Below are 17402 nucleotides of genomic sequence, written 5' to 3'. Positions count from 1 at the left end.
ACTCCGTGGCCTCTCAGGCTCCCAGCACGCACCCTGTTCGCAGCCAAGATGCCCAGGAAGAAGGTCAGCTCCGCCAAGGGGGGTGGGCCAAGGAAGAGGCCAAGAGGAGATCGGCGAGGTTGTCGGCTAAACCTGCTCCTGCAAAAGTGGAGACAGAGCCAAAAAAGGCAGCAGGGCAGGAAGAATCTTCAGACAAAAGAGTGCAAACAAAAGGGAAAAGCAGAGCAAAGGGGAAACAGGCTGACCTGTTAGTGGCCAACCAAGACACTAAAGAAGATTTAGTGCAGAAAGTGAAGAAACTAAAAATGAGGAGAGTTCACCCTCTGATGAAGTAGGCGAGAAAGAAGTCAAGCCTGAGCAATGTCACATACCATGTCTTGTCAGTGGTTCCTGGCTCCCTTCTTGTATAATCCAGAGGAGTATTTTTAGTAACTATTTTGTAAACACAAGTTTTTTAGTAGCTCTAGAGATATTTTTAAGAAGGAGAGAATCCCACCTCATCCCATTTTTTAAGTGTAAATGCTTTTTTAAAAGGTGAAATCATTTACGGGTTGTTTATTTTTTAGTACAACCAGAAAATAGTGGGATATTGACATATAGGAGGCTTTGACATTACATAGGTAGGGGCAGGTGGGTAGTTTTATATCCTAAATATAAAACATACTAAATGGCAGTTTGGAGTCACAGTCATGCATTTAACATGTGCTGAATATTTTAAATTACTTCTATCATGTTTTTTTAGTAGTATTATTTCCTAAAGAAAGCCACTCTTTGACTGTTGCTCTCCCTGTCAGAATTGTGTGCACTCTGTAACATCTTTGGTCGTGGTGGTCCAGTTTTCCTGATAATTTTTTTAATGTGTTATGAAAGATTGGAAATTTGAAGTATGTAGTGTGTATGATACTAAATTGTGATTTGGTAGGACTTACATAACAGCTTTCAATATTTGAAGACAGTGGTTCTTAATATTCTCTTAAGGAAAATTTGCCTACAAATTTGAAGCTGGAATGTCACTGGAATAACTTAAAAAGAATCATTGTATTTGCTTTTTAAAATTTTTGGTATGATGTTAAGAACTGTGTACAAATTAATGTCTGTACTGATCCTCAACACAACCAGTAAATCTCAATTACAGAAAAAAATAAATAAAAAATAAACCCTAACTGTGAACATAAACAAGCTGTGCAAATTAAGGAATCTGACGGTGTTTTAGGGGACCTCAGACTTTGCCATGACCAAAAAGAATTTATCTCAAAAATGTAAAGGCAGTCCATCAAGTGAAAATCAACATAAACACCATCTTAATGCAATAAGGTCAAAAATCATAAGCTCACCTCAACAGACTCAGAAAAGACATTCAAAGTCTAAAACCTTTGGATGATAAAAATACTCAACTAGGAAGAAAAAGGAGTTTCCTCAATAGAACCCCAAATGGAAACAATCTAACCCATCAATTGATGAATGGGCAAACAAGCTGGAGTATTACTTGGCAATGAAGTATTGATACACTCACAACATGGATGGGCCTTGAAAACAATACAACCAAGTGAAACACACCAGTCACACAAGGCCCCACACTGTATTGATTCCAAGTATCTCAAAGGTCCAGAATAGGCAAAAACAGAGATTCAAAGTAGGTATGTTTTCTAGAACTGGGAGGAGAAGGAATGTGCTTCTTCTGGGGTGATGAAAACATTCTGGAATGAGGTGGTGGTGATGATACAAGTTTGCAATATACTAAAAAGTACTAAATTATATGTGTTAAAAAGATAAAATAACATGACCTGTGAATTGTGTCTCAATAAAAAGTAAAAGTTAAAGTGTAATACAAAGAATGATTTGACGACTTCTGTTCAAGGAGACAACATCCTACCTGCTCGTAGATCTCGATGGCTTTCTGGTACTGCTCAAGCTGGGCTGCATACGCCGCCACCTTCAGCAGACACTTGTTAGCTGAGCTGAAACCAAGAACCAGAGCAGGGTAAGCAACAATCCAGTGGGACATAAACTTTCAGCAGACACTTGTTAGCTGAGCTGAAACCAAGAACCAGAGCAGGGTAAGCAACAATCCAGTGGGACGTAAGAGACGTGCACATGGCCCAGTACACCTTCCTCTCAGCCGAATACACTCATGAGACTATAAAGATTTGTCTGTTATCACACGAGACCCATTTCATTACAGGAAAAACAGCAATACTTGCCTGTTAGATTCTTCTCCTTTGTAATAATCAGCAGATTGCTCATAATGTGCAATAGCCTGAAAACACATACACACATTTTATTTATAGACTCATTTGAAGATGTGCATTTAAAAACTACATCTGCACAGGTATTTCCTATAAGTAAGCCTACCTTAGTAGCAAACCTTCCATATCTCAGCCTATTAGAGAACTCGAGAAGCCAGCACTCCAGGAGTTCCCCGGTGGTGGAACGCTTCCTGTCCCTCAAAACCCATCCTCTCTCCCATGGTGAACACTCAGCCGCCCCACTGACCCAGCTTCCACTGGGAAGGGAGGGAGCCCCAAGGCTAATTCTCTCCGATGGAATGTGAACACACAAGTGGGTTCCTATTACTTTGCTCCCTTCTCTAGGCCTCTTCCACTTCCCATTAGCTAGAATAGCAATGACCAAGCCCTAAGCGACATTAGAAGCCACAGACTGCAGATCGTTAGAGCTGTCAGCTTGGCTCCTACATCACCACAAAGGGCAGAATGCACCCCAGGTCCAGGAACTCTATCACCGCCAAACCCACAACACCTACCTGGGATCGTTCCTTGAGATATGAAGTCCTTTGGGTGCTACAGTAGCACAGACTATCCTCACTAATTATACCTTAAGTGTCTAGAATAAGAGTGACAGGCCAGCCTCCCCCCCCACCCCAGCCTCCTGGTTAGTATTCCACAGGGGCCGATTGTGGTTCAAATCCTGGACCACACTGGGAATAAGTGCATGCATGTTCAAAATCCCAACAGGATGTAGACACAGAGAAGGGACCGTGGCACAACCACGCCAAATTGGGGGTGCTTTCTCTTTCTACGTGTCTCTCTGGAGAGCGCACATGCCCTTTGGTAATTAAAAATAAAACAAAACAGACTTTAAATCTGAGGTGAGTCCTGGTGCATTCAGGGACCAAGGCGACTAAAGTTACGCTCTAAACCTCATCTGCTAGACCCCTGAAACACTCAGACAAGTAGAGGAGAGACTTTGTCACAGAGTGACCAGGAACTACCATAGAAGCACAAGAAATAAGAGAAACCAAGAAAGTATCTCTCCCCTCAGTGAGAAGAATAAGGTTCATCATTCACAGACAGTACAGTGGAACTCGTGGAAATATCTGATAGAGTTCAGAATATTCATAGAGACAAAACTAAACGAGATGCAAGAGCTGAGAGACAATGAACTCCAGAAGATGTAGGAGGAAAAGAGACAAAGAGTTCCAGGAGGTGAGGAAGTTCTCACACTATCTGAAGGAGGAAATACACACCATAAAGAGCCAACTGGAGCTATTAGAAATGAAGGCTGGGCTGCAATATAGGAAATCAAAATCTCCCTCAAAAGTATTAAAAAACAGATTAGTCCATGCAGAAGACTGAATCTTGGATGTTGTAGGCAAAACCTCTGACCTAAAAAACAAGCAAAAAAAAAAAGGAAAAAATAGCCAGAAAAAATGAGAATACTATATGAGAAATACTAGATACCATTAAGTGTTCAAACATCTGGATAATTGGTATCCCAGAAGGTGAAGAAACTAATAAGGGCATTGATGATCTATTCCATGAAATCCTAGAAGGAAACTCCAAATCTAGAGAGGCATTCGAATATCCAGACCCAAGAAATACAAACGACCCTTAATAGAATCAACCCAAGAAGATCTTCTCCAAGGCACATCCTAGCCAGATTGGCCAAATCCACAAAGACAAGATTCTAAAATTGGCAAGAGAGAAATGTCGGGTAACTTATAAAGGTTATCCCATCACACTAACATCAGACCTCTCATCAGAAACAATGTGAGCAGGGAAAGAATGGGAAAAAATATTCAAAGCGTTAAGTGAGAAACAGTTTCAACCAAGAATACTATACCCGGCAAGATTATCCTTCATATGGGAAGAAAAGATAAAAACATTCTCAGATAAACAAGAGCTGAAAGAATTTACCAGCACCAGACCAGCTCTTCAGGAAGTTCTGAAAGGAGTGCTTTACCAGGAAAGCTAAAGACACACATACAGAAATAAGCGAACAAAAAGCAACCAAGAAAATGACCAACTTAATGCTAGGGACAAGAAATACTAATAATAACGTTGAATGTTAACTTCTAGTATTTAAACAGAAAGATTGGACCACAGTAACACTGCAAATTCAACAGGAAAAGATTAATTACATAAGACTGAACTGGTGAAATAGAATTTTATGACTTCTGAGTAAAACATTACTGTCTTTTTCTTTACTATGTTTTGTTTTCCCAATTTAAGGGTTTTGCTTTCTTTTGACCTGTTGATAGGTTTAGCAATTTGTTAAAATGTTTTTTCTTCTTGTTTGTTTCTTTAAATGGAAACAAACTTTTCTCCCTGACCCCTCTGGAATTAGAAAATATTTGGGAGTATTCTTATTTTGTGGCAGAACAGTTATTTACTAAGTTCAATAATACCTGTTGTCTTGAATCAGAAATTGGAAATACTCGTTATTGGACAGAGTTTTGACTGGTCATATCTGAAGATTAAACCAGAAAACTATGGAACTGAGGTAGATTTCAAGTAAGCCAACAGAAGCCCTTTGAAAGATGGCCTGGCACCATGAACAGTTCTACTTGGCAGAGAGGATTAGAGAAGCCATGTGAAATAATTCATACCATAAAATAACCTGGACTTTTCCAGCCCAGCACTATAATCAGTAGAAATTGCAAAAGAGCAACTACAACCAGAGGATTATTTTAAGAAAGACTCTGAAGGAAGAAAAAGAGACTGATCTTTGCTAGCAGAGGGTATATCACAGAATACTTTGGTAGGCAGGGCTGAATTGAGAAGGTTTATATGTGACTTAACAGTCTGAGTAGCTGACATGTAAATATTTTCTCGAAAATACTTAAAACCATACTGTCTCTATTACAGTCACAAACAAAATTATAACAAATATTTTGAACATTACCTTTAAAATTCAGGGTTTTTTAAATTTTGGAAGTTGTTTATTAACTGTCAAGAACTATGGAGTTTAAGCAAAACTTTTCTGATATGTAAATGTGTGAAAATATAAAAATAAATAAATTAGAATAAAAGAGTATTTTTAAAAAATAAATAAGTAAGACAGCAGCAAGGTGATGTCTACTATCTAAAACGTGTAGCACCCAACTAACAGTCCACGGGGGAGGAAACAGGTTTCTGGCTGTAAGTGCGAAGCCCTGTCCTGCTGTGGCAGAAGGTTTAGTGAAATCAAGCATGTGACAACTTGAAAGGTGAAACACCTGTCTATTTGTGTCTAAAACTACGAGAACGTAGCTGAGAAGACCAAAGGAGAGTGAGTATTGCTGTTTTCAGCAAAGTTTTTTTGAGAGAAAACTCAGGAAAAAAATAACTCACTTACAGGCCATTATGAAAGAAAACGAAGCCCCCAGGTAAGGGCTTCATAGACTGGATGAGCCAAGGGCTTTCCTCAAATGGCAGGAGAGAAGCCTGGATAATGCTTCAAACCCAGACTGAGACGAACTTTTACTGTAACAGGTGGAAGAGTAAGTATTTTGGTTCTGTGAGCCGAACAATCTCTGTTGCAAACAGTCAGTTGTCCCATGGCAGCATGATAGCAGTCAAGTAATACCTAAATAATTGCTCCAATAAAATCATGGACAATGAAATGCCCAGTTCACATGATTTTTATGTGTCATGACATGGCCCCCCCATGATTAAAAATAGCAAAAACCATTTTTAGCTTGCAGGCACATAGAAACAGACAGTGGGTTCGTAGGCCCTGATTTAAATTTCAAAGGGTTCTCCCAAAGAGGGATCTGGCACTGTGCAAAAGTCAAATGAAAGGTGCTGCCTTCCCACCCAAACCTGTTATTCAGTGAATTCAAGACAGCTTCTAAGAGTTAAGTGGCAGACAGAGGTATGAAACACCAATAAAAAGCCAAACAGGGGAGGAGAACTGGCCGGAAGCATGCAGACCTAGCCAATGAAGCCCCCTGACACTGCCTTCCTGCAGGCCATAGCAGCAATGATAAGCACAGCAGATCCACTTCCGAAGCCATGGGACAAAGGCAGCAGAGCCAATGCTGCCCTCGTCTATGGCCCACAGAGCACCTAAAATGTTCCCCTTGAATAGTTTTGTGAAAAACAGACACACACTTGTACTGTATTTGAGTATGTTTTGGGTCTAATGTTTAAGCCTCAACTAGGACGCTCCTCAAATAAACATATATTCTCACTGTTATTTACAATAGCAAAAAAACTGAAAACAATTTAAGTGGTTAAACACTGGGTCATTGGTGGGGATGGCAGGTGGTGTGGTGGTTAACGGTGCTGGACTCCCACATGGTCGACTGCAATTCAAGTCCTGGACCTGGCCACTTGCTTTCTCTCTCTTTCTCTCTCTGTATCTTCCATCCCTCCCTCTCTGGTGAAATTAAAATAAATAAAAGTTAAATAAAATGTTTCTTAAAAAAAAAAAATCATTACCAGATCATTGGAAAAGTCATGACGTGTTTTTCTATGCAAAAATGTGTCATGACTTTTCCGATGACCCAAAATAATGTGCTACTACTGTGCTATAATTTAAGGTGATAGATGGAAAATACTAATATGAAAAGCTCATAATGAACTATTAAATTTAAAAATGTAGTTATATTAGGACCAGTAGTTAGCATAATGGCTATGTCACTTAACTCCCATGTAGTCAACTGTGGTTAGAGTCCCGGACCCGGTGGCACACCGGGTGCATGTACGTGCGTGCCCAAGATCCCAAGAGGAGAATGGAAGAGAAGGGATTGCGGCGTGGCCATCCCCCTTGGGGGGTTATTTCTCACTTTCTATCTCTCTGTCTTTCTGGCGAGCACACGTGCCCTATAGCAAAAACCTCTCCAAAAGAATAAATAAATAAATAATGTAGTTATAAAAGAAGGCACACTATGGTGTGGTTTCTGCAAATATGCATCACATACTGAAAGCATCTGGGAGAATACATTCTTTGGGACAACGCTTCTCAGAGCTGTTACAGACACACACGGGTGGGATTACCAATGAGTGTACATCTCCTGCCACTAAGATGTGAGCTCTGTGAGGGCAAGTCTGTGACTGTTCTGTCCACTGTGATGTCCTTGAGCCCAGTACGTGAACTATCACACGGTAGGTGCTCAGGGAATGGGTGCAAACTGCATTGCAAACGAAGGTCCTCTATTAAACTAGTACCAATATCTTGATTCATTTATAGTGCCTAGAAACACAAGATCTTCGGTAAATTTATGATTAACCAAAAATAATCTTAATCTATTTATTTACTTATTTATTGTTTACAACTTAGAAAACTGTTTTTCTTTATTCATGACTAAGCATTGTGAGAACATGTGAGGCACAGAGAGAGATGAGTACTCTCCACAGGGTCTGGTCACCCTGTGACCCTTCCTCGGTCCTGCAGCGCATCAGATCTGGGCACCCCGAGCACGACCAGTGAGGTGCAGGCGGACCAGGCCAGGGATGTGAGCCGAGGGTGCTATGTGGAACCCGCTTCTGAGAAGCGCATGGCCACTGTCAGAGCTGGCCCCCAAAACAGGCCTTTCACTGCCCTTGTTCTCTGACGCTTCAGCACCCTTTCCCATTACCCCGTCATGTGTCCTAAACGGGTAAGGCGCGAGAGACATGACCACATCTCTCTGTGAGGAGTACTGGACTGTACCATCTCTTCTCAGGGAGAGTGTAACTACTTATCTTCCTGCTTCTTACCAGAACTCAGTGAATAAAGAGCTGGGCTGAATCATTAAGTAACCACTTGTTGTGGAGAGGAAAAAATTAGATAAATGTTGACAATCTGGTTATCACAACATTACAATTATTAGGTCATCAGGAAAGACTTCCTCCACTAAACTACAGTGACATTGATAACAGTAAAAAATATATAGTTTTCTCCCTTATTGGTCTTATTGAAATGGAAACTAAAACAATTTAAAAAAAAAAATTTTTTTTGGAGAGGCTTTTGCTATAGGGCACGTACGCTTGCCAGACAGAGAGAGAGACAGAGAGACGGAAAGTGAGAAATCACCCTCTAGGGGGGATGGCCATGCCGCAATTCCGTCTCCTCCACTCTCCTCTCGGGATCTTGGGCACGCACGCACACGCGCCTGGCATGAGTTTAAGTCACCGGGTTCGGGACTCGAACCACGGTTGACTACATGGGAGTCCAGCGACACAGCCATTACGCTAACTGCTGGTCACAATAACTTTGCTTCTTTGATCCTTGTAGCTTATTGTAATTTTTTAAAAAGAAAATTCAAGGTCATTATCATCGTATTGTACAAAATAAGTGCTTTTATTAATGTAGCTATATAGATTTTTTTCATTTTTAAAAAACCTGTGGAGACAGTGATCTTGTCTATAAAATATGGTAGTCCTTTCAGTATAATGTCTTAAAGACGTTGCCTTTGAACAGGATCATTGCTTAGCCCAACAGGACCCTATGTGAACTGCCATACACGTCTGTGCTGCAACAAACTACTGCATCGGGTTCTTCTGGGGCTGGAAACAGGAAAGTCACAGTCCCTGTGGATCATCTGGAAGGTCACCTCAGGGACCAGCAGATGGTGCAATCGTTACGTCCCTGGACTCCCACACAGTCGACCGGGTTTAAGTCCTGGACCCGGCGGCTTAAAACTCATGACAGGTACGTGTGTGTGTGTGCCCAAGAGCATAGGAGGAGAGTGGAGAAGGGACTACAACATGGCCATCCCCCTGGGGGGTGATTTCTCGCTTTCTGTCTCTCTATCTCTCCGACAAGCGCACACATCCTCCAGCAAAAAAAAAAATCTCTGGAAAAAAAAACGGTCACCTAAGACACTGATCATGTGGTTCAGTGCTTTACTGCATGGAGTAAAAGTAGCACTGCGGGCGTATAAAACTTCTCTTGTACTCTCTACTAGCTGAAATCTGTGACAGTGTCAGAACAGACACTGGGGAGGATTACAAAGAAATAAACTCATTGTGAGAAAACAGACATAAGATCCTTGGTGTAACTGATTTTCCAAACATGAACTTCACACACCATGGATCGCAATCCGACCAGGGGCATGAGAGCGAGAATCTTCTGAACAATGAAGGAGCCCAAACATCAGGCTGACGAGCTGAGCCTGTGTGCATGTGCAGTGATACTCTGAACTGGCTGTAAGCACTCATCGCTTAGTGACGGTGGCACTGAGTGGTCAACGAACAGAACGGCAATAACACCATGAGGTGATGGGGATTTCAGAAACTGCCATGACAAATGATCATTTATTAAAAAAAAACAAAAAGGAAAGGGAAAGAAAGAGGGAACAAGAGTGGGCCATCGTTTTATCTCCCCAGCTTTATGGAGGACCACGTGGTAAAGTGGCCCGAGAGTGTCCCTGCAGCAGGGGCTCAGTGTGCCGGTCCCTTCCCCTCCCAGCGCTCTTCGGGCCCCACCCCAGAGGATGAAGCTTCTGCTGGCAGCGCTCTGCACACCACGCCTGTGGTCCCCAAGACTTACACTGACCATACCCTGACCAAATAACCCAGCTCCTTTCAAGCCCATCACCACACCAGGGAACGAAAGGGCTCAGGGCCTGGCTCCACCATCTTCCTCCAGGACCCTCAGGTAACCTCCAAAGGAAAAGTGCACAGACACGTCAATGCTCAGCGTGTGATCGGGATGAGAGCCTACCCTCACGAAGGCATGACAGTTACAGGGAAAAGACACATCCTAAGCGGAGCAGTGAGAGCCAGAGCGGATTGTTCAGCACAAAGGCAGAGGGCGGGTGTTAAGAAGGCCACCACGGCTTCAGTGCTGCCTTCAAAACACGGCCTGGAGCCGAGACGGGCTCCACCTGCTACACAGATGGGGCACTGCTTGTCTATGGGGCCAGCATTTGCTTGGAGCCGGCTGTGGCCTGAGCTCTGGGCTCCGGGGACACACTGGCAGCGGATGGAAGCTCTCACTGACACGGATGCCCGCACTGGCACAGGGAGGGAGAGAGAACCCCAGGAATGACGTGCACGCACACCACAGAGAGGGCTACGATGGCCGTCACGGGCTCTGAGAAAGAAAGGAAAGGAAAAGAAGGCCCTGAGCAGGTGTAAAAGGAGGGCTAGGTGTGAGTCCTGAGGGCCGAGGCTGTAATTTAACTAGGTGGCTTTTGACAGCCTTCAAAGAAAAGGTAACACCGAAGGACACAGATCGGGCACATGGACCAGAAGAGTGTGAGGAGCTAGCCACGTGGATGTCTGGGGAGGAGCTGTGCTGACACAGAACAGCTGGTGCAGACATCCTGGGTGGGAGCTCACCTGGAGCATGTGAGAGGCGGCAAGAGCTCCGGGTGGCTAGAGCAGGGAGTGCCGGAGGAGAGGCCCGGAGGAGAGGCCCGGGAGCACAAGGGGCACACCTCAGGAGAGGCAGAGGGCCATGACAGCCAGTAGCAAGTTCTAGCAGCTTCTGAGGAGAAGGAAAGCAGTGGAGAAACAGAATCTCCCCGCTGCTTCCAGGCATCGTCTGGGTGCTGTTACATGAGGCTGGGGGTGGCGATGGGGAAGTGGGGGAAGCAGGGAGAGCAGGTAGGGACTGCTGCAGTGACCGAGCATAAGCTGGAGGAGAGTCAGGTGGTGAAAAGAGGAGAGCTTTGGGGACAGTGAGGGCAGCAGCCATAGAAATTACTCACAGGCTGGAAGCGGAGAAAGAGGACACAGGAAGCCTGCAGTTCAGAGGGACATGGCGGTGCTTAAGAGGGGGCCCGAGAGCAGAGCCCGGGCTCAGGCATGCCAGGTGCACTGTGACTGCTGGATCCAGGTGGAGCAGTCAGCAGCAGCGAGGTATAGGAATCTGGAGTTTAGAGAGATGGACTACAGACAGACTTGGGAGTCACGTGCAGAGACATGACGCTTACAGGCGTGATGCTGAGTGAGTGTGGAGACAGTTCACCTCCTGAGCTTCCTTCCCAGGGCCTCAGAGTCCTTAGAGAGAAGGCTGAAGATTCTGTAACACTAATGCTGTGACATGAACCAGAGAGGACAAAGAGCAGGTGATGTGGAAATTCCCCCCTTAGACACTCACTGCAGGGACGTGCCCATCTGCTCGGCTGGCCACATCCTGAAAGACCCAGGAAAGCCAGTTATGACCATGCTCTGCCACTCGGACCAGGCAGGAGGCGGGAGGGCTCCCAGGCCCAACTTGTCTACCTGGTTCCCATCAAGTTTCCGAGAAAATGGCCCGCAGCTTACCTTCTCGATGTCTACAAGTTCAGTCTCATAAATCTCAGCAATAGTAATGTGATGCTTGGCTGCGATCGTAAACCTCCCCTGGGGGAAGAAACAAAACCAGAATCACACATCTACTTTACCTTGGAATGTCAACAGTTTGAGAACAGGAAAAAAAAAAAATACAACTCTAAGCCATCTCAAGGACTCCACCCCACAGCCACTCAAGCAATGCAATGTCTTACCATGTCTGTGTAAATGTCGATGGCTGCATTTAAGCAGTTGATAGCCTCTGAAGCGCAGGCATTTAAGAAAAACAATGAAAAGTCCATTCAGTCAAAGAGGGTTCAGGTGAGCCTATCTTCTCGGCTGCTATCAGAATGTAACAGGGACAATTTGGGGGGAGGGCGGGCAGGTTGGTTAGTGAGACGCAACACAAGTCATGCACAAGTCCAGGCCCGTCAGGACGGCTTTGCTCGACAGCTATGGTGCTGGACTAGTACTGGCTCAGTTACTTTTAACACCTAAAGCGAGGATTCCGTTCAGGTGAAAGACTCTGTTATAAAGAAAACAAAAGCTTGGGCGCGGTCCAGGACGCTGACTAACGGTTTCTGGTAAAATGCATATTTCCTGTGTATACGTATTTATCATGGAAGGTGGCGCCACGTCACAAGAACGATCACTTCAGCGGGTTCTACTTTCTGCAGCCAAAATCAAAACAGTGGGGACTGCCTGTTCAGACAGCTCTTAAGCCAACATTTCACCACATGTCCGAAGCTGCTAACTTTCGGTGTACTAACAAGAGGAGGGAAACACTCTAGTAAGCGATGATGCTAGCAGACAGATTACATTAATTTTCTAAAACAATGAGCCCCACGTTTTCTCCTTTAATAAAATGGTGGTAGTTAAAATGATGGCATTTGTTTGACAGCTCTAAGCTTTCTGCTTTTAGTTTAAAAGAGGCAGCAAAGTGGAAAGGCCTGACCGAAACATCAGAATGCTGTCCAGCCATGTGGCGTTCGTGGAGGGCACTGCTGTGCAGTGGCGGGGGCCACACAGGGGGCCACACAAGAGGCCCGTGGTTCTGGCTGACTGCAAGGCTGGGTGGAAGGATCATGATAAGACCCCGTCAAAAGTCCCAGCCTCGGGAACCAGCAGTTAGTGTAATGGCTATGTCGCTGGTCTCCCACGTAGTCGACTGTGGTTCGCGTCTTGGACCCGGTGGCTTAAAACTCACGCCAGGCGCGCGTGCGTGCGTGCCCAAGATCCCAAGAGGAGAATGGAGGAGAAGGGATTGCGGCGTGACCATCCCCCCAGGGGTAATTTCTCGCTTTCTGTCTCTCTGTCTCTCTCTCTCTGTCTGGCGAGTGCACGCGCCCTGTGGCAAAAAAAAAAAGAAAAAGTCCCAGCCTCACTCTTACCCTTACTTCCTTATTTAAAAAAAAAAAAAGGAAGAAAAATGAATGGTAATTAGGTCAACAAAAATTAAAAACGACCCCCCGCGGAGTGGATTCATTGTTACACTTTTAAAAAATACAAAAAAAAAAAAAAAAGAGAAACAGCCCATCTATATCCCCCTGGATCTCCACTCACACCAAGTACCAGTATTTTGTTACACTCTTCCTTCTAGGGTTTTGGGGGTGAATTCCTACCAGCACAAACTTTTCTCTGACACTAAGATCACACAACATTGAGTCTCATGTGGGAATTTAATTTCCATGTGATCAATTACCAGATCACTGAAGACTTTTTGAAACTGGGGATTTTAATGTCTGCATCTTACTCTAAACACTTAGACATCGTAATTTTCTCATTCTACCACTGCTCTTCATTTAGACTGTGCCCGATTTCCCACTTTTGGAAGTAAACTGTGACTAATCTTTGTATAAAAGCCCTTAAAAATATCTTATTCCTTTATATGTTCATAAAGTTGGAATTTATGTGCTAAAGAAAATGGACTGCTAAAAGAAAAAGAGAATACTCAAAGCCATCTGTGCACCGAAGTGGGAGAAGACATTAATGCTTTTAATCACTAATTGCTCTCTTCTGACTAAAAAAAATAACATTTACAAAATTTACCATGTTGATTATCCAATTTCATTCTTTCCTCAGAGGATAAAGACAAAACCTTTAAAAAACACTGTTTTGAAAAACAAATAAATTATGTTTGAATATAGAAATGTTTTTAACTTTGGGATATTACAACCTCTCAAACAGATCTTAAAACTCACTAGATGTTTAAAGAGGACATTAGAGTTTGCTTTTATATTAAATATATGTATTTTATCAAAATAAGATATAAGAAGTCTTAGGTATAATTAAAGGCAACTTCCCAAAAAAATCTCTAAAATGAAACATAAACTGAATCGAAGAAAAGGGTGTTGACAACTGGCCAAAACAAATGTAATATTTTCTTCTCAGGAAAGCTTATAAATGATTAAAGAAAAAAAAACTTCCTAGTTACCCAAATTTCTCTATTCTTCCAAATATAAAAATCCCTTTTATTCAAGATGCAAAAGAATGCCAATGTTGGCCTTACTGATGAAGGAAACATGCCTAGTCAGTAACACTCAGAGATGCACGTTCTGCGTGCTGCGCCATCTTACCTTGCGGGTCTGCCTTTTTGTAAGCGTTCCCAGCATCCACAAAGCTGGTAGCAGAGTCGTGTTTGCTCTGAAGCTGCATGTGGAGTTTGGCTGCCTGACAAAATGCATTTCCTGCAGCTGAAGAAGAAGATACCACAAATAAAACACAGAGGACAAGGCTCCCTACAAAAACAGCTCATGCTGGAACTATCTAGAAAAGTTGCATCTCCTTGAACAGAAGAAGCATGCCAGTCAGAAGCACAGAAATATGATCAAGTACATCCTGGGTATATATAAAAATAACAAGACTCAAGTTAAATCAGGAATGAAAGCTTCTCCCTGTCAGCCCAGTAGGCCTTCCAAGTGACCCTGGCTACTCAGCACCAACACCCAAGTCCTAAGGTGTCTAATTCTATTCCACAAACACATTACATACTGACTAGTGCTTCAGGCTACAAAAGATTAAAGAAAGGGAAAACACTGAGATCAAGAATATTTATTTGCTCATTTTTCTATTTTATAGCTTCCATTGGACTTAGCTTCATTGTTGAAGAAATTGCTAATAAAGGCTTTATGCAAAAATTAAAGTTTACTGTGTGAAAACTAGGTGGTTACGGTGGCTGGATCCCACAGAGTCAACTACAGAATTTGAGAAACACACTGGGCATGAATGCAAGCATGGCCAAAATCCTGAAAGGAGGGAGAAATACAGAAAGGATTGCAGTGTGACCATTGTAGAGGGCGGGGGTACTTTTTCACTGTATCTCTCTCTGTCTCTCTCCAGTGAGCACACATGCCCACCAACAAATTAAGGGGGAAAAGTTTTTTAATTTTTTAAAAGGACTAGTCAGTCAGGACCAGCAGATGGCATCATAGTTATGTTGCTGGACTCCCACTTAGTTGACTGTGGTTCAAATCCCAGACCTGGTGGCTTAAAAACTCACAATGGGTGCATGTGCATGTGTGACCAAACTCCTGAGAGGAGAATGGGGGATGATTTCTCACTTTCTGTCTCTCTGGTGAGCACATGCGCCCTATAGCAAAAATCTCTTAAAAAAAAAAAATGGGGGTGGGGGAGGTGATCAGTCAGTGGTGTGGTGGTGAAGAATGCTGGATCCCACAGGGTTGACTGTGTAGTTCCAGTCCCGGACCTGGCAGCTTATAAAATATGCTGGGCATGTGTGCATGTATATCCCAAATCCCAAGAAGACAATGGAGAAGAGGAGAATGTGGTGTGGCCATACCCTCTGGGAGGTGCTTTCCCACTTTCCCTCTTTCTCCCTCTCTGTCTCTCTGGTGATCACACACACCTATAGCAAAAATCACCAAAAAAAAAAAAAGAAAAGAAAAGAAAAGAAAAGAAAAGGAAGGAAGGAAGGAAGGAAGGAAGGAAGGAAGGAAGGAAAAAATTAGGTCCCACAATTTTGAAATCCCCCAAAGGCTAAAAACCCATTTTTTTCTTCATTTTACTGATGGGGAAGCTGTAGGGTGTTTCCAGGTCTCTGCTGGGATGTGGCACATGTAACTTGTGTATACTACATGTCTTCAGAAAAGGCTGGCATCAGGGACTATAGAGTCTGGGGTGGCAGAAAAGAAAGAGGGAAGGAAGTCCTAGCAGAGAGGTTGCATAAACAAGGAACAGATGCTTGAAGGTAAGAAAGGGCTGGGGACCCACTTCTGTTACTTGCTGCTGGGATCAGTGACAGATTGCAAGAGGGTTGGGTGAAAACTTGCTCTAAAAATAACGGGCTGGGTAGCATTTGGGAAATAATACCCCAAAACCAAAAGGCCATTGCTAACTCCCTGAAAACCTGGAATGAGACTCTCACCTCCAGGGTGACTGCACCACCTGAGAACCTGCCAGCTATCGACTGGGCTTACTATAAGGCCAACGTGGCCACGGCAGGGATGACTTTGAGAAGTTTAATGCCCTGAAGGTTCCTGTGCCACAGGATAAATACACTGTCCAGGTGGACGATGAAGAAAAGGAAGACGTGAAAAGTTATGCTGAGTATGTGTCACTCACAAAAGCCCATGAAGAATATCAAAATCAGCAGGAGATGAAGAACATAATTCGATTTAATCAGATGACCACTGAGGACCTGAATGAAGTCTTCCCAGAAACACTGGACAAGAAGAAGTACCCCTGTTGTCTTCACCAGCCAACTAGGAATTTATAAAATTTCTGTGTCTGGGAGGAAGCTCTAGCCCTTGTCTTACAAACTCTGGACATTAAAAATAAAAATAACTACACAGAAAAAAGGGAAGGGGGCTGGCAGTGGTCAGTGACAAGCCTGTCCTGCTTGCAGAGGGCAGCGGAATATAAGGCTGAAGATACATCAGGCCAGGTCAGGGAGGGTTTAAAGGTCAACATGAGCAATTTCCTGAGCTCAGAGAAAGCAACATGGCAGAGTGCCTCTGAAAAATGAGGCAAATGCAGGACAGATGAGGTAAGTGCCAGCTTAGAAAGATATGGGACAAGTAAGTCAATAGAGTAGGAACGGAGAGGAAAAAATCCATTCCACTAGGAAAAGCAAGATTAAGAATACCACAAAACCTGGAAACAGCAGTTAGCGTAATGGCTATGTCGCTGGACTCCCACTTAGTTGACAGCGGTTCGTGTCCCGGACCCGGTGGCTTGAAACTCCCACCGCGCGCGTGTGCGTGCGTGTCCTAGATTCCAAGAGGAGAATGGAGGAGGTGTGGCCATCCCCCTAGGGGGTGATTTCTCGCTTTCTGTCTCTCTATCTCTCTGTCTCTCTCTGTCTTTCTGGTGAGTGCATAAACCTCTCAAAAAAAAAAAAACCCTATTAAAACCTATTTAATAACTGCAGTAAGCTATATTATCCCCAGCGAAATGATACTTTATAGTATGTTCACTTTATTCACTGAGGTTTATGCCTAAAGTCAGACAAGTATTCATAGATATGTATATATCAGCTGTGTTTCCCACTGAAAGTTTTTAACTTGATTAAGATCTTTAGTGACTCAATAAAATGTGGGAAAGAAAAAAAAAGGGCATGGAAAACAACTGTAGATACCAGAGATAGTATGGGAATAAGGGGGGAACTGGAAGAGGGTGAGAGGTAAGGAATCAAGGGGGGTGGGGCAAAATATATAAGAAACAAAGAAAATTATTTATTGATGATAACATGGATGGTAATATCCTTGACTGAGCCAATATATAATGTACTCTGGATGGATCTCAGTTTGTATACTGTATTGATGTATAATGACTGAATACATAAATTAAAATTTAAAAAATAAAAGAATTAAAGGGACCAGCAGTTGGCGTAATGGCTATGTCGCTGGACTCCCATGTAGCCAACCGTGGTTCAAGTCCCGGGCCCAGTGGCTTAAACTCACGCCAGGCACGTGTGTGTGTGCCCAAGATCCTGAGAGGGGAATGGAGAAGAAGGGA

At 43.5% G+C, this 17402-nt stretch overlaps 1 protein-coding gene across 1 annotated transcript in view; it reads right to left on the bottom strand.

Moving 5' to 3' along the window:
• NAPB (NSF attachment protein beta) overlaps window positions 1-17402 on the bottom strand; it is a 55285-nt gene that overhangs the window by 11158 nt on the left and 26725 nt on the right. Inside the window, exons 3-7 of the mRNA XM_006163616.2 lie at window positions 14003-14119; window positions 11642-11688; window positions 11421-11498; window positions 2202-2257; window positions 1874-1958 (exon numbers count right to left, since the gene is read on the bottom strand). Coding sequence (XP_006163678.1) covers window positions 1874-1958; window positions 2202-2257; window positions 11421-11498; window positions 11642-11688; window positions 14003-14119 — 383 coding nt within the window. The remainder of the gene's footprint in view (window positions 1-1873; window positions 1959-2201; window positions 2258-11420; window positions 11499-11641; window positions 11689-14002; window positions 14120-17402) is intronic.

The sequence above is a fragment of the Tupaia chinensis genome, unplaced genomic scaffold, assembly GCF_000334495.1.
Source record: "Tupaia chinensis unplaced genomic scaffold, TupChi_1.0 Scaffold142716_1, whole genome shotgun sequence".
Classification (NCBI taxonomy): Eukaryota; Metazoa; Chordata; class Mammalia; order Scandentia; family Tupaiidae; genus Tupaia; species Tupaia belangeri.
This window is presented reverse-complemented; position numbering and strand designations above follow the sequence as displayed.